The sequence below is a fragment of the Linepithema humile genome, chromosome 1, assembly GCF_040581485.1.
Source record: "Linepithema humile isolate Giens D197 chromosome 1, Lhum_UNIL_v1.0, whole genome shotgun sequence".
In the NCBI taxonomy this organism is placed as follows: Eukaryota; Metazoa; Arthropoda; class Insecta; order Hymenoptera; family Formicidae; genus Linepithema; species Linepithema humile.
Window position 1 is genome coordinate 25,443,787 of NC_090128.1, and position 25,512 is coordinate 25,469,298.

A 25,512-nucleotide genomic window follows, 5' to 3' on the forward strand; every position below is an offset into this window, starting at 1 on the left:
TCGATGTGTTAATAAAAATAATCAACGTCTCTGTCATCTCGATAAGGAAATTAACAAATTTTATTTTCTTGCGGTTTTTACAATCTGCTTACATATTTTTAATACTTTCCAATTTTTTAAACAAACTTGATATTATGTAAACGAGAAAATTATGTCATTAACGTTAGTATTAAGAAATTTTTGTGCGACAAGTCAAATATTAAAGTAGTCGTGACACTAAAAAGATATAATTTTAATTAACATCTAGTAAAATTTGTAAAAAATTCTTTAAAAACTAGATTTAGCGCGACAATTGTCTTAAATGATTGCAATATCATTTCTTTGCACGATGTCTGCTTCGACTGATAAAATATTGTCATTTTTTAAGATTTCGTAACCTCGGGCTCGAAACATATCGTGTAGTGCATTATAGGTCGACTGAATCAGGTCATTGCACTCTTCCTCGAGGGCCTACTTCGACATTCCCCATGGAAGGACAGTGAAACTTCTTCTCACGACGCATCTCGCGTGTCAATTATACCTCTCTCTGGACTAAGATATTCTAGCTCTGTCCCTAGAGCGCGGAATTTCCAGCGGAGCGTGAAAATCGCGTCTCTTTGCGCGAGGCGTGAGAAGGCCGCGCGTAGAACGAGGTCGAAGAAAATCGGCGACGAAGATCTCGATGATGACGCGATATCTATCCGGACTTCGACGATTGCCGGAACGGAGAAAGCGATACGCGCCGGGTCGACTATGTTCTGTGACTCATTCGACATCTTTCTTGCAAATCTTCGGCTCCGTGTTCCGACGTTTCCTCTATTACGCGTCGACAGTGACGCATCGTTTCCCCGAATCTTTTCGGTCGTTGCCCTTAAGTGGCGTTTCACTTCGTCACTTCGATCGATTCAACCTGCGGTTCGAGTTTTAACAGAGTTCGCTATCGTCTATTAAATTATAGTTCTACTTATGTCATAAATAGACACAGAACTTTTAATTGCAACTTTCAATATCAGCCTCGATTTCTTCTTGCCCGTCTTCCGCTGATTCTTTCAATATCTTTTATAGCGCTGATAATTATTGAAACTTGTTTTATGGGTTCATTAAGATTTAACCGGAAAGCAAATTAAATTGCAATTTTTATTTAATCATAAAAACCAAACGTTCCGATGATTATTTCTATTAGATTTTAATATTGCAATAAACATTAATTGATTAATTCGATGTTACTTTAATTTCTGTGTACAAAAACTTACATCTACACATAAGTTTCATGAGGAACGAAGTAGAAATATAATACAAAGTTACTATTTGTGAAAATGACGATTCGAATTTTTTGCTCATTTTTTACGTTAGAAAACTATTGAGGCAGTTATCCATCGAGTACAGTTACTCGTTTGTGCGCTACGAAAAAAATATTGTCTCAGATGAATAAGTCTAGCAACAGTGTGCGGACAAGTATACGCATTATCTGCCGAGGAATCGAAACTGAGTACGATAACGGTTTTGCATCTGTTACTTGCATGCTACAGTCTACGCTGCGTTAATGCCCCGAGGTCTTTTCATCGCGTAAAAACACCGTTTTGCGCCATTGCGCCGTGTTAAGCACACGTTATATCCAACATTATATGCTTCGCAGGACGAACCGCGATTTGAACGATACTTTACGGAGGTATTGTATTGATTTTAAAATTTAATCTATCGTAAAACCTGTGCACAAGTTTCATAAGTTTCTCTTTCTTTACAACAACACAAAATATTCTTTTGGAAGAAGGTTTAATTAGCTGTAGTTTCCTTTTTAAAAGTCTTTAGAAGCGTACGTCGATCGACATAAATCCAGAAGAGAAAGCGACGATTCTCATAGTTCTATCTTGTAGTCCGACTAGAATTATGAAAGCGTCAAAGATTTTTTGTGCATCTTGAATGCGGCAACATCTTTAATTGTGCTACTACATTTACCAAGTAGTTATTGGTTGTTGCGATTACTTTCGCCTTTAAAATGAACCCTTTATGATGCAATACACAAAGACCAGTTTTTGCACATTTAATTTCCGGAATTTATCTTTCGGGGTCGCTTCTAGGGTAACTTATTCTCTTCGACGTTGTAAAACTTTTTTATAACTCTTTCTACAACTCCATCTTTATAAACTGGATGTTAGTCATTTCAAGGATTTTGAATTCAGTTTTCTCTTTACTGAAAATTTTACGTTTGTCCTTTGTTCTAACAATGTATCTGTCACATTGCTCCACTCTGTCTATCAAAATACAAGGACACCTTACTTCATTAATTGCTCTCCCAATTAGCCAAAATTAGTCATATTACTGGTGATTACACTGCAAATCCAAGTGTGTAAAAAATACACACTTAAAGTGTGTAAAATCATGTAGTCACTTATTACGCATTTGTATGCGTGTTATTTTTTTACACGTTTTATCTGTGTAATTTTACACAGTTAAATGCGTATTTTTCACACGCTTACACATTAAATTATATATTTAAAATGTGTAATTTTTTGATATTAGAAATAGGTCACTTATTGTCGTTATAATTTATAAAAACATAATAATTTTTTATAAATTATAACGACAATAAGTGTATTTCTAATATCAAAAAATTACACATTTCAAATATATAACTTAATGTGTTAATTGATTAATTATTTATTATTAATTTTGTAAATTAATAACAGTTATTAATTTTTATAAATTATTTATTTAATATCTTTGGATTATATATATATATAATATCTTTTATATGTTATATGTATGTGAAATTACAATATATAAAGAACATCTGAAAACAAATTCTTTCACATAATATAGAAAAAAAGAAAACAAAGAAAAAACAATACTGTTTGTTATGATCTTATCGTACACACAAGAATGACTTAGATTTTTTATTGTAGTCTTTGGTAAAAAAATTAATGGTAAATGAAGAATAAGTAATAATATATATAATATGGTAACTCATAAGTTAAGAGGTATTCTGTGAGTTATCTATAGTGCCTAAATCTTTTAAAATATTATCGCGAGAACGAATAAACTTTTGAATAGTAGTAGTAGTAGTTGGCAGCGGAGACTTCAAAAGCTCATAACTTATAAAATTTAAAACATTTACATAAGCTGCCGGAAATTTCCTGTTCCACACATAGTAAGGAGCAAACAATCCAGCGATGATTTTTTCTATTGTAGGTTGAGGAATTTGTATTTTTATTTCAGCATCTGCTATCAAGTAGGCAATTATAATATCTTGACCATCTGTGTACATAACTACACGAGGTGCATCGCCTTCATTTGTAGTTAAATTATTTATATCTCCCAATACCTGAGAACAAATTTGTTTAAAGTTAAATATTTTATTAAATAATTATTTTTCATAAAAAAAGCATAACAGTAATCAATACTATATATAATCAATACTAACTTTTACAGTAAATAAAGCAGGAAAGTTTTTGTTTCTCTTTGTGAGATCAGCACATAAATTTTGCATGATAAAGACTTTATTATTATTAGTTTGGTTTGGTTTTTTTATTAAGTAATATTTCGTCAATTTCTCAATCATTTTTTCAATTTCGTCAAACAGCGCTTTTTCTGTAATATTTTTTAACTCTAAAAATTCCAAAAGTATCTGTACACAATAATAGAAAAAAGTATATAAATAAATAATATTCAATTAAGAATTTGATAAATAAATATATGTTATACAAAACATACCAGCTCATAATTGTTTAATTGAGGATACTTATGCACAATGTCAACTATTTGTTTCGCTTCATCAATCCATGGCCTTCGATGAGATATTGTTATCTTGAGGAGATGCTTCATGTGAGAAATGTTTTTGTTTCCAACACATTTTTTCTCTAGTTCTTTTAAAGCATTTTGTATATCTGTGTTGGTAACATAATCGGTCGCTCTATAAAAAAAATTTTTTAAATTATATTATGTATGATTTTTTGTCTCAAATTTATTAATGTAAAAGATGTAATTATTTTCTAACCGATCAACATTTTTAGCAATACTAGCTTGAACAATTACAAATGGAATTTCTCCCTTCTCATCTTTCTTTCTCTTTTGAGATTGTTGTTTTTCTAGCGCCCGATGATTCCTAATCCAAACACTTAATTGACTTTTGACTAGGGTCTATATAAAAGAAAAGATGGATATATTTAAAATACAGAAACAAAATATTTTAAAAATATAACAAAAAGAAGATTGCAAAAGTCATGATGGAAAAAATAAGTATATATTAATATTACACAGCCACCACCGATATCTGCAAGTGCAGGATAAGCTGCAACAATACTTTGAGCAAAATTTTGATAATCCGACTTTGTCGGCCACTGATTTGTCACATAAGACAAATGTGCAGCCCAGAATGCTATAAAGTTCTTCTGAGCCTTTACTAATCCAATATCGTCCAATTTTTTTTGCAAATCTGATGTAATAGATGGTAAAATTATTGGATAACGAATGGAACCAGGTCCTGTCACTTGTGGCTTTACTGAATGTATCATGTTGTCTTCAGTTTTAGATCGTTTTGAACTGCTTGGACAATCGATTAGAAGCTTATCTACTTTTTCCTTTTCATTTTCTTCTTTTATATCCTAATTAAATTTTATACCAAATTTGAATTTATAAGCAAAAAGTAAATATATATAATCTGATTTTTATGATAAGATTTTATTACAACCTACCGAGTAGCAGGCTGATTGTTGAATATCTACTAGATTAGACGAACTATTACCATCATCAATAGGCTCTGTATATAATATTTTTACGATAGACTCATTATCTTTATGAACGGAAGAAAAAGAGTCTATTAATTCTGTTGTAGTGTTTGCACGCACTGGTATCAGTAGCACTGTAATCTCACTTTTGTCAGCAACTTCGTCGTTGTCTTCCAAATCACACAACTTGTTATCTCGATCTGGATCAGGTTTTTGTAAAATTATCATTTTTTGTTGCAGCATCATATTAAGGACATTGTCAGTTTTACTGGCTTCCTTCAGTTTGCGTCGGATAATCTCAATTTCTGATGTGTTTTCTTCAGGCATAAACTTAATGCATTTGCAACGGCCTTCAATTAAACAATATACTTTTTTTTCCATTGTCAATCTAATCGATTTTTTCTTAAAATTTGCGAATAATGAATTTCCTCTGTGATATTTCTGTGATAATGAAATCTGTGATATTTTGTACAACGTACGATCCACACACGATTTACGCCCAGTCGAAACAATTGATGAAACAATCGAAGTCCGATGCCACAATCAACTGTTGCTAAACGGAATGGTTTTTTCGCGCACGCGCTTGGAAATCGTACATAATTATTAAAATTTAGCGAAAATTCTCGTATACAATACCAATTCTATATAAAGATGGAAAATTATGAGAATGGAAATACATTTCAGTGTGACATTTGTTTGTTCAAATGTATTTCGTATTATCGATTAATGCAACATTACATTCGCAATCATAAACAAGACCCATACTTCAGGATTACATGTGTTCAACCTGGTTGCGGTGCTACATTTAAGAAATGGAAATCTTTTCGCCAGCATTTATTTAGAAAACATCCTACTGCATCTCCCACTTTAAATGAGGTAACCCAGCAAATTGAAGATGAAAATCAGTTAAGTCATGCCAGTATAATACATGATGAATCATTTGAAGGTAAGAAATGTAACTTTGAAATCTCCATAATTTGATTAATTATTATTTATCATTATTTTTATATTAACATAATATCACAAGAATAGCTTCTTCACATTAAATTAATAAATTATATACAAGATATTGAAAATGCTTACTCTTATTTCAATGATTGTTATTGTGATTACTATTATTATATCTTTAGCTTTGAGAATTATTAGAGATTTAAATATTTTAGTATCATTCTATATGTTTTTAATTTTTGTCACTTAGATGAAAGTCAAGAACCAACATTAGAAACAGCTACAGAACGTTTACAATGGCACGTCGCACATTTTCTTGTAAACATTCGAGAAAAATGTAAAATGTCTCATACGGCTATTGAGCACATCATGGATACAATAACTCATTTATTGGACATGTATTCAGCGATTATAGTAGTTGGTTATAATTATTATCTTGAATGATCTATTTCTTTTATATATTTCTAGATAAAACTCAATATTTATATCATTTTTTTAGCAAGAAATTCAAAACACAATGGATTCTGATACAAATTTAGTGAATTTTCAAGATATTAAGAAGATATATACTGAGAAACATCCACCATCCTCACTATTTTCATCTGTCCAATCGAAAAAAGCCCTAGATAAAATATTAATACAAAAATTTAATATAGTATCAGCAGAAAAATATATACTTGATACAAAGCTTGTTTGGAAAAAGAAGAAACGTTCCATTGGAAAAGTAACAGAGATTTGTGAAACTACTTGTGATGCTTACATCGTGCCTTTTTTCAAAAATTTGAAAAATTTGTTGGAAAACGATGAAATCAGATCAAATATCGAGAATCCAAAGCCACATAAATCGGGAATCTATCGGACAGTATTGGATGGAAGTTACTATCGAGAGAATGACTTTTTTCGCAATCATAATAATGCGTTAGCTGTAATTCTTTATTATGATGATCTCGGTATTGCCAATCCTTTGGGTGCAGCCTCAAAGAGTCAAAAATTGTCAGTATTTTACTGGACATTAGGGAACATATATCCTGAATTTAGATCGTCAAAGAATGCCATTCAATTATATGCGATTTTAAAAACAGAATATTTGAAAAAACCAGGAGCTTTGAAGAAGGTTTTAGAGCCATTTATAAAAGACATTGTAAAATTAGAAAATGAGGGTATTACTATAAACGTTGGAACAGAAACAAAGAATTTTAAAGGCTCATTATTATTTTGCGCAGGAGATACTCCTGCTGCTGCATTACTAGGTGGCTTTAAAGAATCGGTTTCAGCTTATCGGTTTTGTCGTTCCTGTTTGACGACATCTGAAGAGTATAAAAATCATTTTTGTGATGATAGTTTTATGATTCGTAATAAGACAATTCACAACAATCATATCGAAATTGTAACTGACTGTACATTAACAAAGGCAGCGAAAAAATTTTGGCAAAAAACATATGGAGTGATGAATAAGAGTCCTCTGTTGCAAAGTCCTAATGTAGATGTGACACTATGTCTGCCTCAAGATTGTATGCATATTCTCATCGAAGGCCTTGTAGAAATTGCCATTCGTCGTTTATTAAAGTATTGCATTTTTGAACTGCAGTTGTTTACACTTGAACAATTCAATAAACGTATTATTCATTTTGATTATGGTCATTTTAAGAAAGATAAATCTGCTCTAATTCTTCGTGATCATCTTGTTGATGGTAGCTTACGACAAAGTGCAGCACAAATATTCACTCTAGCACACATGTTGCCTTTGTTAATTGCAAATTGGATACAATGTGAAAATCCACATCTCATTGAGCACATAAATTGTTATATTACGCTATTGCAAATCATGAATGTTTGTCTTGCTTATGAGATACACGAAGAATCAATTGAATTATTGAGTCGAATGATTGAAGTATACATTACACGATTTATTAATTTATATCCAGATTCCATTGTACCAAAGTTTCACTTTTTAATTCATGTTCCAAGATACATCAAATTGTTTGGATCACCAAGACAACAGTGGTGCTTTAGATTTGAAGCATGTCATGCATATTTTAAATTACTTGTGCCGATTGTGCGTAATTTCAAAAATATGGCTCTTACAATGTCATACAGACATCAGTCACGCCTATGTTCCATGTTAGCTTCATATCCTGGTACCGATTCAAAAAAATTTCTCTATGAAGGGGATTATATAGCACTTGGAGTATCTGTCTTTCTGTGTAATTTGCCTTATGCAAAAATATTTCATAGAATTATTAATGAATCTGAATGGCTGACTTGCCAAATAATGCGATCACCAAAAGTAATAGTGCATGGCAGCACATATCATTGTAAAAGTATAATTTTGCTTGAATGTGATGAAGATGATTTACCAGTATTTGGAGAAGTGGATGAAATATTTATTTTTAACAAAGAAATCTTATTAGTTATTTCAACATTGCAAACTGAATATTTTGATTTTACAATAAATTCATATAAAGTTACGCAAATTTGCAATGTACAAAATTTCGTGAAAAATGTCAAAGATTTAATGTTTCCTTATCCACTTTCATCTTTTCAAACAAAAAATAGAAAATATGTACCGTTGATAAATCATGAACGTATTGAATTTTATGGATAAAATATCTTTTTCTAAATGTAATTATCCAAATAATGTAATAATAAATGTATGCAATAATAAACTTATTGTATTATAAATTTATGTTACTTGTGTAATTAATATTTAGAAGATTCAGTGTTCTTTAATTATAGAGAACATTATAAACGAGATATTATAGATTTAAGTAGAAAATCCGTAGTGTTTTTGCTCAACTATTTAAAAAACGCTAAGAATTTTCTTCCTAACCTAATAAACATTTTCTCATAATTGCACATGAAACTCGTGTGTAAGAAGATCTAAATGTGTACAGTTATTTTATGTGTGTGCTTTTTACACATTTGAATTATTTAGAAGTACACGTTTCCACATTTAATATTATATATTATATTATACACAGCAAAACGTGTTAAACTATACGTTTAAATGTATAAATTTATTTTTTACACAGTATAGTGTGTTATTTTTACACGCCAAACTAAATTACACACATAAATGTGTTATTTTACACATATATGTGTGTACTTATTACACACTTGGATTTGCAGTGTACTTTCAAGAATCGGCGTTATAATACGGGATATACATACTTTCTCCGTAATAAACCTACTACGCCGAAAAAAGGGTTCAAAAATTTATTTGTTGGATCTTGTATATATATATATATATATATATATATATATATATATATATATATATAAATTTTTTTTAATTAATGTGTTCTATCTAAAAACAAGTACGAGATATATAATTAAGATACATCGGGTAAATGGAAATTAGGGGAAAGTGGAACTTAAACCCATCATCTTGTTCGTTGATTTTGACGTATGACTGGCTGGAGGCTTCATTACCATGTATCCTGTAATACCATAATTTACCTCTAACCAGCGTTCAACAAGAAAAATAGGTAAGTTCTACTTTTCCCTAAAATTTCTAACACAAGTTTCACTTATCTCGATGTATGACAAAATATAGATTAGATTAATCTTAGATCGAATAGCCCCATTGCGCTAGGATGATTTCATACAAATCCTTTCCTTTTTTACAACGCTTCTATAATTAAACAACGAAAAGCAATGCAAAAATATTTTATTTTGGCCAAAATTTGCAAATATACACGTTCTTGTTTATTTTCATCTCGAAAAATTATAAATCTGTTGAGAGCCGCTTTCTAATTAGCTGAAAATGGCTATCATAAATAACAATCTCCTCGGGCGATCTCCTTTTGGAGGCAAAACTTTTTCGTAAAAATTGTCAACCAAAAGAACTTCGTTGAGATTTCGGTGAGAGTATTCAATTAAGAGGAGAAAGATGATAATAAAGATTTGTTTATGATTTAACAGGATCAAGGTACTAGTTGCGACAACGATAAAATTAATGAGGATTTTTTACCATTCAACTAACAACAGACACACTTTGTATTTTAATGACTAATTATTAGAGAAAGTATGCAATGAAAGTAATTCGATCTTTTCACTTTAAGATCAAACGTGTCATTTTAAAAATTTTATGTGAGCATAAATGCTCGTTGTTGTACGCATATTGTGATTATAAAAATAGTATTATTTTGCAACCAATTTTGTCTAACAGATATTTGTAGCATTTATGAAAGAAATTAGAAATATCTAGATATTTGATGATGAAATCAAACAAAATGTGAAATATACTGCCAATAATTTTGCAAACATGCTTATTAGAATTGTTTATATATTTTGTTATTGTTTCATGCATTTAAACGTATTTAACTTATTAATTGTGCATTAGTTAGCACTTAGAGAAAGTGGAGCAAAGGGCACTATTAGATGAAGCAGAGCAGCCAACATTGCATGCATTATAATATCTTCATTTAAATGCATTATCGCAATGCACGCTGTTCTAGGCACGTCCGCTGCAAGTTAGATATCACCGCTATTTACTATTTTGCATAAGTTGTTTGTGTCTGTGCTTCTTTAGAAACTTATATACTTTATGTTAAGTTGGCTTAAAAAAAATCACGATATTTTCTTATCGGAGAACGCGCACACAACGCGATTTCGTCACTTTGAATCAAGACTTACAATTAGAGAAAGTGGAGTAAAGGGCACTATTAGATGAAACGAAGAGCAGCCAACATTGCATGCATTATAATATCTTCATTTGAATGCATTATCGCAGTGCACGCTGTTCTATGCACGTCCGTTGCGAGTTAGATATCACCGTCATTTAATAGCCATAAAAATTTCACAACGCGTTACGGAAGAAGGCTTGATGCAACGAACGGAGGATAAGTAATTACCTAATAAAATCAGCAAAAAATGCAATAAAAGATAGAGGTGAAGATACTTTGACACGCAAGAAAACACAAACTTATTGTGCGCAATGAGTAAATAATCGCAAATGTAATCCAATTAAAAGCCTTTAATTAATGAATTACTGAAAGCCATTTTTACGATATAATTCTCTAATATTTAGGCATAAAAATTGCTAAAAACTTATTGAAAAAATTTTATAATAACGATAATTGCACGAAATAAACTTTGTTGAAGTTAAATTTACTTTAACATGAATTCTTGGTGGTTTACGATATTTAATTTAACTGTGAATAAAAATTTAATAGCCTCTCTTTGATGTTTGCATAAGAAATTATTTTTTGAGCAATCCGCATAAATAAAAAATGCATTTTTTGACTGTAAAGAATTTTCTAGCCGCAATTTACTTACAATGCATTTGGAAATTTGCACGCAAAATTTTTAATTGAAAATCATGCCTCTTTTTTTATCCATTGTGTTAATTAGCCACCACTGAATTAACCCGTTACTTGATTAATTGATTAGAATTACACAAGAACGTAAACTGGCCTCAACGGTGGTGGAAAATGCGTGGCTATGTGAGAAAATACACGTGAGTTGCGCATGCGAACGGACAAAACAATATAATCGCAACTATATCTTCCATCTCTTCGTTGCTTTGACTTTCCATAGACATCGACTCTCTTAACGAATTCCTACGGCTAGATCGGGGTCACACTAGATGCAACGGCAGATGCACGTAGCGTATAGTAGCCACAAGCTGCGGGAAAACATCACACGGGCAAAGAACAATTTAAGTGTACTAATAGCGTGCACATGTGCTCTGGGAAAGAAAAGCACACCGCGGCGGTATCGCAATCGTAACTCTACATCCGTTGGTTTCACGGAAAGATCGAATCTTCCGCCATTCCATCTCGATAGACATAAATCTCTTCAATACACACTATTCAAGTACTTAAGAAATTTCTAGAATTTCTAACTGTTGATTTAGTTAGATCCTTCAAAATTAGTGACATTGATATTCGATCTTTTTTCTAAATAAACAATTTTCTTAAAATACGTGACTTGTGTAATGCGAATTAAACGCCGGTTTACAATCGCTATTCGATAATCTGACAATTCGAAGATGCTGACTCCTCCATTTGTATGCATGAAATGAAGAACCGGTGTTGTGAATATGGTTAGGTCCTCGATACGACTAACGGAAAAAGCTCCGATTCGGTCTTACCAGATTAGAACATGCCGGTCAATAACCTTGCCTTCATACGCGTCCGGATTCCCCGATAATTAATCAGCAAAACTTCACAACTTTAATAACGCCCGTAGTAGTGATGACGCAGTAGAGACTCGCGGAATTTAGTTGTCGTCATTGCGAGGCTTGACGATCGAGGTGAAAGGTAAAAGAGAAAAGTTTGTAGTTCCTGTTGCCGTTAAAGTGAGTGTAAATTACGCGCAGGAAATTTCCTTATGTGATAATTGAATAATTCGGAGAAAAATTAATGGTGCGTTAAAGTTGTATCTCGCTTTGCGTTTTGAGATGACAGAATATCAAGCAATCGAGCTCTCATGCCAGTTTATATAATAGAGAAATATAATATATGAAAGTTTTATATTCTAGTTGCGAAATTTTGCGGAAGATGATTAAAAATGATTGCAGCGACTTAATATAACTTGTAATTAATTCAAGTTTATTTTGTCTCTTTTTTCTCTCTTTACATATAAAAATTATAACATAAAAGATATAATAGTTCCCAGGTGAGATTTGCCAATATCGAAAATACGAGCCTATATGCTCGATGTCGGCACTTGAGCATAAATGACACTAGTTCAATACCGACTTTTTGTAAATTTGACATTAATCATGTATTGTTTAATAGTACTGTTTTAATCGGCTCATGTCGACTATATGTTGGTTTTATGTTGTTACTCTTGTAATTAAATAATGGCGAAACGGTACTGTATCGATATTAAAAATATAACAAAATTAATCTGCAATAGTTTTGTTTAGATTTTACTCAACAAATAATTATTACGCACATGAAACTTTTTATTCATTTATCTAAGCAGCCTCTTGCGTTCCTTGTCTCGGTTGGACCAGTGTCGTTCACATCGAAGCTCAAGTACCGACAGGCACGTATTTTCAATGTTAGCAAATCCCACTTGAGTCTTTGCAAAATTTGACGACTTATTTCGCGTTTTTTTCGTACAGTAAAGTTATGATATTATTCTTTAAACGACCAATAGCGGTATGCAGGCTTTGTCCCGAGTTAATGCTCGCGGATTGTTCTGTGCCAGAATCGTCGGGAACGTGAACGAAAATCCGATCTTACACGACGACAGAGTATACAGGCACTCGCGCGAAATAAGCGTACCTGTGCATTCGTGATTTATATGTGTGTGTGCGCGGCGCAGGTGTGTACCTGTTCGTGAGTACACATGCGGCTACAAAGTGTTACGTGTTTGTTGTATGGCGGTCGCGGTATGTGGGTCAGGAAGCCGGCGTTACTAACAAGTGACTCGATTCGAGGCGACTCGCGGAGCGACACACACCGCTGACTTTCGTCGTACCGCATTTCCGTCTTCTACCAAATCTGGCCCTGCGACATACGTCGATCCGATATGTCGTAGTCATGTTTCGCAAAGTCAACTGCGGAGACAATGTGCTGTGCTCGATTCCACAACTGGACAAAGAAGTTGAAATTAGTACGTCGAGGAAATCGTGCGGTTGATCCGACATATATAACATTGCTACCACAAAAGAATCTTATAAAATCATGTGTTTATTTTTTAAAAAATATATAATTATATCTATATTTTTTCTAAAAATTAACACAACTTTAACAGTTAATTGAGAAGACACTTGTTTTAGTAAATGTAGCATTTTGATTCTTGGTTTAAGGAGATTTCAATGCGCGCGATTTACGTCGCAGAGATCTGAATGCTTCTTTGCACACGCTGCATAGTACGCGGTTGACCGCATTTTGATCTTTGTATTATAATCAACTGAGCGATCGAGTGTCCGTTCCACCGCAAAATAGAACAGAGTAAGCAAGAACTGTGATAATCGAAAATCACGCACGGGTGCCTTAATAATGCAACGTGTCGTAAACGCGCGCGTAAAAGTAGTTGTACTCATCAGTCACTGCTTGCATGTTCGCACATTACATTTCTAATTGAATAATCAATTGCGACCTCTTCTTCATTGAGTGTCACGGAATGCGGTGCGGAAACCGCTTTTACATACAAGAACTCGGTTACGTGACTCTTTGTTGAACGTTGACTTCCTTATTGACGTTCTTAGGAAAGATTAAGAGTAAGATAATTCGTCAAGAAAGATTAAATGTGTAAGAAAATTTGCTCGACCTACTCTTGATGGTAATATTCGAAAAACCGCATAGCTGTTATTCAAAGTTTATGTGTTTAAAAAGTGGAGATAATTTACCGTCTTTTAGTTCGCATTTTGAATAGAGATATCTTCGAGCTAAATATTGAAGAAAGTCAAAAAGTAAAGGAATTGTTTGATTCTGAAATCAAGAATATAGCGTCGTCAATGCTTGCTCTTACTATGATGTTTTGAAGTAACGATGTATTTTTTCTGAAAATATTTCCCAAAATCCATTGTGATACTTGCTGGAGCAGCGATGAATTCCGAGCATGTGAAATACGTAGATTATTAAATTTCATGGTTGCGTTCATCAACACGCATGAAGCACTCTACAAAGATAGAATTATGGATGCCCCTCATTGTTAGCATGAAGAACAAACCATAATTAACTCGAATGAGGAAGCGTCGAGGGCTAGATGAGCCGGTTTAGGGTGACGCGGTTGGGTGATCGTCTTCCTAGTTTTTAACTTCTTTCTGGCTTCTCTCTGTGAAGAAAGAAAATGTGTAGCCTTATTTAAGCAGCAAACTATGTACATATGAATAATAATGTAACAAATATGAGAACATAACTTTAAAAATATTTTTTTTAAGAAGAAAGTTGAGAACAGAAATTCTGTTACGAATATTCGAGTAAATTTTATGATCTTTAGACACACTTTGGCGTATGAGGTCTTTTAAAAATCCTGTTGCGTCATATATTTTTGTAAAAAATATCTTCTTTATAATTAATTTAATTCAACGTTGCAAACAAAGTTGTTCGCGTACATACAAATTACGTGACCGCACTTGTGCTTTCCGCAAAATTATACTCATATTGTTCTCAATCACGAGCACATTGCTACAAATTGCCGTTGAGTTTCCATGAGTTTTCGCAACTACCTGCGTTCGCAGGAGCTCTACATATCTATTATTTTCCTTCGCAAGACGCCTCGAATCCATTTCTATGGTCCCAGCGCGCGCGATGCGCTCTGCCCTGTGAAACTGTAATTACATCCCGCATGAGACGATTGTATGTTGATAATTGTCCATTACGGTGCTGAGTAGAAACGTCGAGAATTATGTAAAAACGCGAATCGAGAAACTTTGTGCGCTCGATCCTTAGAATTAACTTCAACGTAAAGCTTCAGTTATATCAATTGGGATTGGACGTTTTCGACATTTCACTGCAATAACGTTACGCGCATTACGCGACGCACGTAACTTTTTGCCGTCATTGATTTCAAAGAATGCTCAATGTAAACGGAATTTTTCTTCTTCGTACACTGCAATTATGAGTATCTTAAAATTGGTATAAATGCAGTCTTTTAGATATCACGCACGAATTATGTAGTCTAAATGCATTCCTCTTCATGAACTTTCTATACAACTATGTCAGAATTTTTTTTTTTTTAAATACGTTGCATTCCTCCGAGCGCTTTCACTTAGGTAAGAGATCGCTCGAAAATCGTTCTTCGGCGAAGGAAAATAACTAATCCCATCCTGTGGGATAGGGTTATCGCCTTCTCGCTCGGTGACATGCTGGCTCGTAAGATTGGCCTGAATACCGGAGGAGAGGCGCGTAAGTGGAGAAGGGGGAGAACAGTCAGTCAGTCGCACAGACCAGCCTCGTTCCTGATAGCAACCGGCACAGCGGTCGTTACCTGTCGAGGTGGTGGTAGCGCGGAACAGCAGGTGGGGAGCAGAACACCTGGATGACTTCCTGCCAGAGAGTAAGCGCCTCAGTCCTCAGGAAAGAACGCCCGACATCGGTACGAAAGTTTCGAGAGTCGCCGTAGTACCGTCCACGAGTACTGTCAGTGGGCACACGAGCAGGGTCCACATTGCCGCTCTAACCCTCGCACGAACGTATCTGGGGAAGGCACCTGGGGTTCGCGTTCAGTGTTCCGAAAGAGAGGAAAAAAAGATTCGCTCGCCGAAATGACGTTTTTCCCGAAGAAGTGCATTCGGTGAATTCTCGCGGGACCGACGGAGTGCGCTTTTTGCGAGCGTATTATTATCCCGAATCGAAGTGGTAACCGAACTACTCAGAGTTTTTCTACAAACTGTCTCGACGTACTGAGGGGACGTTCGGAGTTCACGTGGAAAATCGTACTCGTCGAGGAGATGGAACGCAAAATCGCGACATTTTTCTTCCTTTGCATTGCTCTGGTCGTCAAAGGTGTGTAGATTTTTTTGTTGATATTAATCATTACTTATTAGTTAAATTTTATATTGTAAATAATGGTTATTTAAAACTTGATAATAATAATTTGATAAATGGGCGTATAAATTATACATTTGCTATCAATTGATTAATTCATACTTAAACTAACGATACAAGAAAATGTATGAATTCTTGATTCAATGATTTAAAAGATAATCAGCTTGATTGAGAAATAGAAAAATTTTAATATATTCTTTAAAATATAATTTTCAATTTTAAGTATTAATTTAATTTGAGATATTCTTTAAATTATTAATAATTACTTATTGCTTAATTAAAAAATGAAGTAGTTTGCTTGTTTTGCAGTTACGTGCATTTAAAGAGCCTTATCTCTGTATCTTACAAATTTTATATTTCATACTTGTGTATCCACTTGTGTTGATAAAATAAAACGCGGTATAAGAAAACATGATTATTTTCATGATTATTTTTTTTTCATCGTGTCTTCATATAATGATCCGTTATGAATTTTCCATAAAATGTAATTGGATATCTTTTTAGAAAACTTTAGTACTGCGTATTTCGTGCAAAAGATGAATTAATCTCCCGTAGAAAATATAATGGCTCATTAATGCACTGAAGATTATTATAATCATTATTGCACCTCATTCACTTGTCGCTTTCTAAACGCTAAGAAATTTAATGAGTTGACTGATTTTGAGACAATGCCTTCAGTTCGTAACGACATTCTCTATTTTACGTACCATTGAAACATTCTATTTTGCGAAACCGACGACGAAACTGCCATTAATCAAGTGCACATATGCAATACGGCGCCTAATCGAATCATTATACATTGATTGTGGAATCGCCTAAATTAGTACCAACTTTCGAATTTATACCAAAAAGTATAATGTTAATGTAAAATGCGTAAAATTTTTTTTAAATTGTAAAAAGTTGTTAGTTTTACAATAATAAGTTTATTTACATTGGCAGTGGAAAAAATCATTTGAAACACATGCAACTCTAGGCTGTTTAACATACAATATGTGAGATATCTTAAAAGAATTTATGTGTCTCTAATGTATAATATATATATATTTAATATTTGTGATATAATTTCTGGTAGATTCACTTCGGGGTCGAGATCATCTCACGCTCGCAGTGTTATTGAACTTAACAATGAATTACCGAAGCACTCGATTACGCACGCAATTCGCAGACAAGAGATGCCTGAAAATAAGCGAAGGTTACTCGCTAATTAGCGCATGATAAATGTAATGCATGCGCATTTGAATCTATGTGCATTTGGTGAGAGATACACCGATTCTTCTTTATCTGATTTAAAACTTCACTCGCTAACGTCGCGTGACGGCAAACTGGATCTGCGTTAAGCATCATTCAAATGATAATAATAACTGGTAAAACTTGTAAAGTGTCTTCGTTCCAGTTAACGCTAGTTGTTTCTTAAAAGTATTTTTATATCAATAATATAATCTAATTATTTCGCAGGACTTTCTGTCCAACTAATCTCGCGAATTTCCTGCGAGAGATAGTCTATAGATCCATCTATAGATTAGGTTAGTCCGTCTATAGATTAAATTTCTATTTTCCATCCGGTTAAACGGGATAATTCTTTAACGTCATCTTTGCTTTGAGACGCCACTAGCCTAGGCGCGCGTGTTCGTCGTTAAACGCGTAAACATATGTCTCATAAACTAGGCGCAGCGTACCCACGCAGCACGCGTTCTCATCTCAACCGCGCACGCATGTAATCGACTTTCCACAATCCCTTGCTTGTTTTTCCACGGCGTGGAAAGTGGCCGGCGGATGCGGTTTTATCGCAGTAGTAACGTGTGAAAAGTTCTCGAAGCCGACGCGGCGTACTATCGTGAAGAAAGTCGTTTACCTATTTGCTCGCGGTATTTTGATGCAAGATTTATGGAATATTATTGGACGCATGAAATTTCAGTACGTCGAGACGTACCTTAAAACATATGTTTTATGTCCCATGTAATTTAACGGTATCGGCAATTTCATCGAACGCTTTTATACCGGTTTTCATTTCCAGTAAATTCAACTGTGGCATTTTTTACAATTTTTATCGTTAGTTCATTGACTTAGAGATATCGGCCAACTTTTAGATTCAAGAAATATAGCCCAAAATACGGGGAACGAGTCGAAAGTTTTCCACAAAATTATTATTAAAAAATAAATATTTATTCAATTCAAGCAATTGTCATCTTTGTCACACACTTCTGTCAGCAATCCGACGGGTTTCCAATTTCTTGAAAACATTTTTTAGTTGGTAAATTACTCAGTTATGCACCGCAATTTTAAGTTTGTCGTCATTAGAAAAGTGTTTTACATCTTTCATATAATCTAAATCCTCTTGGATCCTCTTGTAATGCGTGGTAATCTGATGGCACGACATTTAGACTATGCGGAGGATGTGGTGAAATGCTTCTCTAATGATGATGAGCTTAAAGCTGAGATGCATAACTGTGCTACTTCCCAATCAAGATTTTTTTTTAAAGGAATTGAAAAACTAGATCACTGAAAGAGACGTGTTGAAATTTACAATAATCGTGTAAAAAAATGAGCTATTGTTTGAATTTTTACAACAAATACTTATTTCTCGATAACGAGACTTTGAGAGAAATTCACGAGTCACTCTCGTGTATTCCACAATATTATTTCTTTTAGTTTCTGTTATTTTTCCGACGAGGGAAGTAGCCTTTCCTGGAAATGAAGAAGAGATTTTCGCCATCGTTGATCGGTTTACATTTTATTCCAATAACATATACGAGGCTACTTTTGCCGCGGGTTAACGACCGAGATTGTATCTCACAGTTAAGTGGCGGTTACTTGCATTTCCCACGTGTCGCCGTCGCGTCAAACATTTTTTTTTTCCTTCAATGTATATTCTTTAAGCACTTCCTTTAACTACGCATACTCGACCAGCAGCTGGTTTCTTCCGATCGCCGTTGAGTCACATCCAGTTATTGTCCTCTTGAATACGTGCCGTTTCCTGTTGAAACTACAAGAGATCGATGTTGTAGTTATCATTAAATAAATCGGTGTCAAGTATCAACCGGGACGCGAGCAGGTTTCATCATTATTCCGTCGTGTCGGTCGCGCATCAATAATTGATATTCATGTACCTTGCCTAACCAAACTCGAATTAATAGATTTCCATACGGATAAACAGTAATCTGTCGACGTTGTATTTATTTATAAATGATATAATGATATTACAACGTTGTAAATGACAAACTTAAGTGATATAATGATGACGTGACATTGCGAAATTATTGATTGCTTTACGAGTTGCATAATATGATCAGTGCTATATTTAAATCCAATCATAAATCCAAGCTTCAAAGATGTCGCTTGATTAATGCGTATAAACGCAATTAATTCCATATTTTTTAGGATTGTCTTTTTTAATTCAATGATTATCATTGATCTATTAAAAAAATCTAATTTGTTTAATTTATTCACATCCGAACATTGTTAGTAGTTTAATATCGCTTAAAAAAGCAGTAAAATCTTTTAACTCTTGGAATCATCGGACAACTGCTGCGATAAGTATGCGCAACTCCGTCGCGTTGTAGGATTTAATCACCAGTTCGCGTACGTATAGCTCGCACATCAGCACGTATCACACCTTGAAAACAAAAGGTCGGCGTATGTTTAATTAACCTGGCTCAGTACCCAATTTCCCACAATTCCGTGAAGTAACGGGAGTATCTGGCGTGAGTGAGCAAGAAAAAGAAGGCGAGTCCGATGCGTACCTTTTCTCTCCTACTTATGCCCTGATTATCCACTTTTCTTTTACGGTGGTTCGTACGGCGTGGGCGAAACCTCAAGTGTCGGAACCACGTGTTGTACCACATACGAACGAAAGCAGACGAGTGCCAGTAGAACCGTCTATGACAGAGAAGCGAAACTTAGTTACAGCAAAACATATTTATATATTTCGTATATAGAAGGAGTCATTAATTATTTTTTCTAATCTGAATGCAACTGAACCGAAGTTTTTATAATCTATGCTCTATAAATTTCACAATATAAAACATAGCAATCACAAAAAAATTCTATATTTAATTGTAAAAAAGTAATTGTGTTTAATGTGCTGCATAAGTGATATTTAAGAAATAATCATAGCTTTGAGATCAAAACACTTGATCACATGTTGAAAGGATTATTATTCACATATTGTCTTGATTCTCGTCAAATGCAGGGTTTTACGTAAATAGTACGAAATTTGAAAGTAATACCAGTAATTTTCTAAATGTATTTGTCACGGTAGTAAAGTATGATGATAGACGTAATATGACAATCGTTTCTTGTTTTAAGGATAACGGTGAAATAGCGGTGACCTGATATTTACATCGGAATAACTTTTATCCTTTCCATACGATTCCGGCGCCTTGTCTCCATTTTACTGTCCTACATTGGCTTATTTACTCGAGGCACGTACTACTTACCATTGTATTTTGAGCAGATTGTCTCGAAACGACCCAAACATTTTTTTGCACATAATTCTATTCCAAGATGTGAATATAAATTAGAAAAACAAAATGTAAATTTTATACGCAAGTATTAATCTAACCTTGTTTTTAACAGCTTTCATTTAACGTTTTGACATAAATGTCAAGGAATGAAATATGGTATTAATCTGAAAATTTTTGCAGAAATAAATAATAAAAGAGAAATAAATAATTGTTGATGAATAATTAAAATTATATGCGTTTTCTAGGACAGTGAGAATCTCTCAATCGTTTTGAATGTGAAATTAGGCATACTAATGCTAAATCTTAGTGTTCGGTGTTACTTCATTGACGCTCGTGCTCTCTTTTCTTAGTCATAACTTAATAACTAATAATTATAGGTTTAATTAAGCCTTCTGGCTTGTTCTAATTTGTAACAAGACGATTAAAGCATTAATAGCATAACATTGTAGATTGCAGATCTGCCAGATTATTTCGTCAGAAATTAGTCTAGTGTCTAGAATTCTTTTAAATTTTGTATTCTTTTTAACAATTAGTTTGGTATATTACTCTTGTCGACAAAATACAACTATCGATTTATTAAATTAAATCGATTTATGCGCTATAATTTTCGTTATTTCGGCAAATTACGGCAATCTCTTCTTGGTCATTTTTTGCCTTTTTGTTTTCGCAATAAAGAGCAATACTTTTTCGTTTGTGATAATTCACGGGAATAGCTTCATTTTTCTGCGTCGCAAGATGCAGGCTGGTTGCCTGGTCTCTAATCGATTTCTCGGTAACTTGCGATCCACGTGGCTGCGTGCGTTGATGACGATCATGCACACCGCCGGTAGGATAAAGTACTTTTCAAATCAGACCTCGGCTTCAGGTTCTGCCCCGGTTTGCGGTTTAACAATTACTATGATGCCAGCGCTAGCAACCTACATTAGACAGATATAATGAACAATTGTTTGCGACGATAAGTGTTTAAAAAATGTAACATGTGATTTTCGAGAACAGATTTGAAATTTGATTTATAATTCAGATTCAGTTTATTCGCACAGTTAATGCGCAAAAAGTAGTATTGAATCACGAGCAAAAACTATGTTACTTTCAATCGATGTAATTTCCCTTTCAGCAACAGCATTCCATGTAATCTATCGATTGAAATTTTGATTGCACAAATTGTGTATTAAATATTTTACATATTATAAATATTAAAGATATTTTGTTTAAAATTTATACAAATTTAATTACCATTTGTTGCTAGTTGTAGCTAGCTGGACTTAAATTTTAAAAAGCCTGTTTTTTGATTTATGAGAGTATAATCTCATTTTATATCGAGAATTTTTTTCAAAGAGTTAACCATATATTAAAGCTGATGGCGCTGCCGCTCATGGAGTTGCACATCTTCCTAGGTGCAGATTATAAATCTGTTAGTGGTTAGATTACGGTCTTTGTTTTTCGTGGCACGTGCATGCTCGGAAATATGAACATGTAACGTGCGTATCGTAACACGAGGCGAATAGCTCGCGCGCGTAGCACCTGCTTCGCGCGCGTCTAACATCGCCACGATCTTTATCGATCGACTTCCTTCTCAGAAATTACGTTGCTGCGTCCAATGAAATGGACATGTCTTATAAGAAATAGACATTAATTACTTCCGTGTTAACTGTTTCACACTGCGTGTGATAATTTAATATTTGGTTTTTTAATAACTTGCGTCGGTAAATAAATTAAAAAAAATATAGTTTATCAATTTTTTTAACGAACGGTAAAATATAATGAAATAAAAATAGAAGCGAAAATAAGACGAAAATTAACTATTTTTGAAACGAGATTTTTGCTTACCTGACTTTCAGTTACTGTCCGAATTGTACATCATAATAAGAATTATACTTTTGAATTGTAAGATGCTCAATTTATCGTGTTTTTTCATCATGTTCTGATTTCACGGAATGTAGTAGTAGTGTTCGTTAGAGTGAACGCGACCACTCGCTGCGATAGCATTTACGACTAGATAGCACTCAATGAAATTAACGGGGCTTGCTCATAACTATTTCGTTTACCTCACTGGTCCGACTGGCCGGCCGGCCGCACCGCGGATTCTTGTCGGCGTGTTGCAAGCACGAATATGCGAACGCGTTAAATATGTTAATTGAATAGCACGAACCGTTACGCAGTCAACGAGACGCCGATTTTGCGTCTTGTATAAGCTACAATAGCAACTGCTGATTTTAGAATATAATTCATCAGACAGCGAGGATGTTTAAAGTCGTGTCAGCACGCGAGAAATTAATTCTACTCTCAAATTTGGTGAGTGACACGATTTTGCGAGTGATAATTTTTTTCCTATCTCGAGAAGAGATGTCTCTTGATCATTTACACATATTTTGTTACATATATTTACATATAGTTACATATATTTTGATATAAACTTCTTAAACGTTTTACAAACGATAGGAAATTTTTAGGGATTAGAGTTTCTTGACTGTCTAATAAATAATAATCAACGTTCGGCGAGAGTATTTAAGCTGTATCTTACATCCAAAGTCAATGACCCTCGCGCAACATCCGCTTTTGCGAAGCGCGAGCGTGCAGTTGCGCTGCATTTCTACAATTTCGTTATATTCGACGCGTCTGCCTTCCGTCGTTACTTGGATTTGCAAAACACCAACGCAAGTCGAGATATGAGGTGATTTCACTGATATAAGATCGGGCTCGTATACTTGTGTATATTTGATGAGAAATGCTCGAGATTTGCGTTTTGCACGCGATTCGCGCGCGGCTCTTATGCAATGTTCTCAAAAAGCATTTTACTATGTTTCGCATCGCTGCGAATTGATGCAAACGCGAGTTAATGTGAAAGAAAAATAACAAGCAGCAAGTAAGAAGGCCGTAATAAAAGATCTAGATATTTAATAGAAGACAGTCATAGAATATGTATTACAACATTTCAAAATAAAAAGTAATACAAAACTTGTACTACTTAAGCAGATAAATCGAACAGATAATGTAGACACAAAGGATAATTTCATTCCTTAAATTTTCATATTTACAGAAACTGAATTATTTTTGTTATTTTTATAAATATATTGAGTCTCGTCAGAGTTAAGGAAAAATAATCGGCGAATATTTCTCGTAAGAATCTATTGAACAAATTAGAATGGAACTCACGTATCCTGTACAATTCGTGAGAAAAAACTCGCTCGTCGGACGAATGCGCGATTGCACGCGATTTGTGCGTGCGCCAAATTCCTTTCAGTCTAGAAAGGACGAATAGCCGACGGAATAAAGAATAGAGTGCGACGGCAGTTACGCAAGATGACGAGTGAAATTTGCCAAGCCGTTGAAGTTTACTTCCCTCGGAGACCATATTTCGGATTGGCACACACGATAACGCGCGCCTGCATAGCCGATGACTTCCTAGACGATTGCGCGATCGCCGCAGGATGCGAGTCGCTTGCATTATCGCTTCCGTTACGTATCTCACCGGCGTTTTACTCACATCCTTCGCTTCTTCGCGGCGACCGTTGAGCGGCAATTCGGTATGTTGCACTTTTGCACTCTGGATCGCCTGGCAGCCGCGTGTACTGCACGTAAATGACAGGGTTGGCCATGATAGCGGGTTGCGTCGAGCACACGCGCGCATGTGTGTGTGTGTGTGTGTGTGTGTGTGTGTGTGTGTGTGTGTGTGTGTGTGTGTGTGTGTTTCTGCGTTTATTTCTGCCCGCGTGCCCGGTGAAACGTGACGAGACGGAAGGGCATAGTATAATCAGGGTCTGCTATGTGAGCGTTTCTGCATCTTCAATCATAAGGTTGAAGTACGCATCATAGTTATACATAGAAGTCAAAATTGTTGGAAAATAAACACACAGGTGAAACCTGTGGAATATGAAATTGATTGTTATTACCGATAATGAGAGTGTTACAAGAGATACTAATAATTCTCGAGTTATGAAATATTGAAAATGGAGATTTCTTCGCGAATCAAATTGTAGAAGCAAAAGTAACACCGAAATGTTCGTCGAGCAATTTGAAGTAAATTTAATTTTTTTTTCTATTTTTATTTCGATTTTAGAACTTTCGATGCAAAATTACTCAAATGCTGATTATGAAGTTTAGCAGATTGTAAAAAATACCGATCTCTCTCAATATCCTCGTTGAGAAAAGTTAATTCCAAAAGCCAGCGTTGGATTTGCATTCTCCGTCAGTTTCCCAAGTGGTCTTTCTTCAGCATTATCTTTCATATTTATTTTTGCACTGTAATAACCGTTTAATGTCTAAAAATCATACTGTATACGAGGCACCTCCGGGATCATAAACTTGCCTCATTTCGCAACATCTTGCGTAATTGCCGGCAACGGATGTGTACTTAGACCGAACCTGCGTTTTTCTTTCATCCGTCGCAGGAAAAAGCAAAAGCAGTGTAAAGCACTTACGAGAGTGCTGGTTTCCTGTGCTCGCTTTCGTTGTGCAAGGGACGATACGGGTTACATAATTGAAACTCTGTTCCGTGCGAGGATAACGTAAAGCTGCTAGGTTGCGCCGGTGATTTGAGCATTTTGCTCAGGAAGGTGACGAGACTCGCCGCCCATTGAAATCATCGGCTTGAAAACGGCAGCGGCAATCCGATGAGGCAACGTCCCGCCTTGCATCGTGTATGGTTGATGCGCTCTCGGTGCGTGATGATGTGCGGTTGCGTGTCTTCGATACGGCGAGGAGATTGAGAAGCACTCTCGCCTAGCGCCCGCGATGGCCGGCCAGAAAACGCGTTGCATTATTCGTGCAATTAGTCACGAGAGATTGAATCGCGCAGATAGCCAAGAGTGTATCCTTCGCGAGGCTCTAACAGCCTGCGCGCGATAATTCGCGCGCTGGTATTTCAGGCAATTTTGCCCCGTGAAACGGACGCGCACGATTGAACGTGATCGGCGAGAAAAACGCGGTGAAACCGTGCACGATCGT

General features: G+C 34.8%; 1 protein-coding gene and 1 long non-coding RNA gene across 5 annotated transcripts in view; one reads left to right on the forward strand and one right to left on the reverse strand.

Annotated features, from left to right (window-relative positions):
• Positions 1–25,512, forward strand: part of LOC105678072 (uncharacterized) — a 49,495-nt gene that overhangs the window by 3,620 nt on the left and 20,363 nt on the right. Inside the window, exon 1 of one of the 4 annotated variants that reach the window (XR_010890714.1) lies at positions 15,497–16,063. The exons of 2 other annotated variants lie outside the window; for them this stretch is intronic. Coding sequence is in view for 1 of the 2 variants with exons in the window: in XM_012377098.2 (XP_012232521.1) it covers positions 16,009–16,063 (55 nt within the window). In the remaining variant the exon portion in view is untranslated. Of the gene's footprint in view, positions 1–15,496; positions 16,064–25,512 lie in introns of those variants that run through there. One more of the 4 variants, XM_012377098.2, reaches the window with a different exon arrangement.
• LOC137000527 (uncharacterized) lies at positions 18,498–22,279 on the reverse strand. Its single transcript, XR_010890787.1, has 4 exons — positions 21,802–22,279; positions 21,252–21,485; positions 19,846–19,981; positions 18,498–19,718 (listed from the first exon to the last, which is right to left on the reverse strand). It is a non-coding gene; the product is annotated as an uncharacterized lncRNA (long non-coding RNA).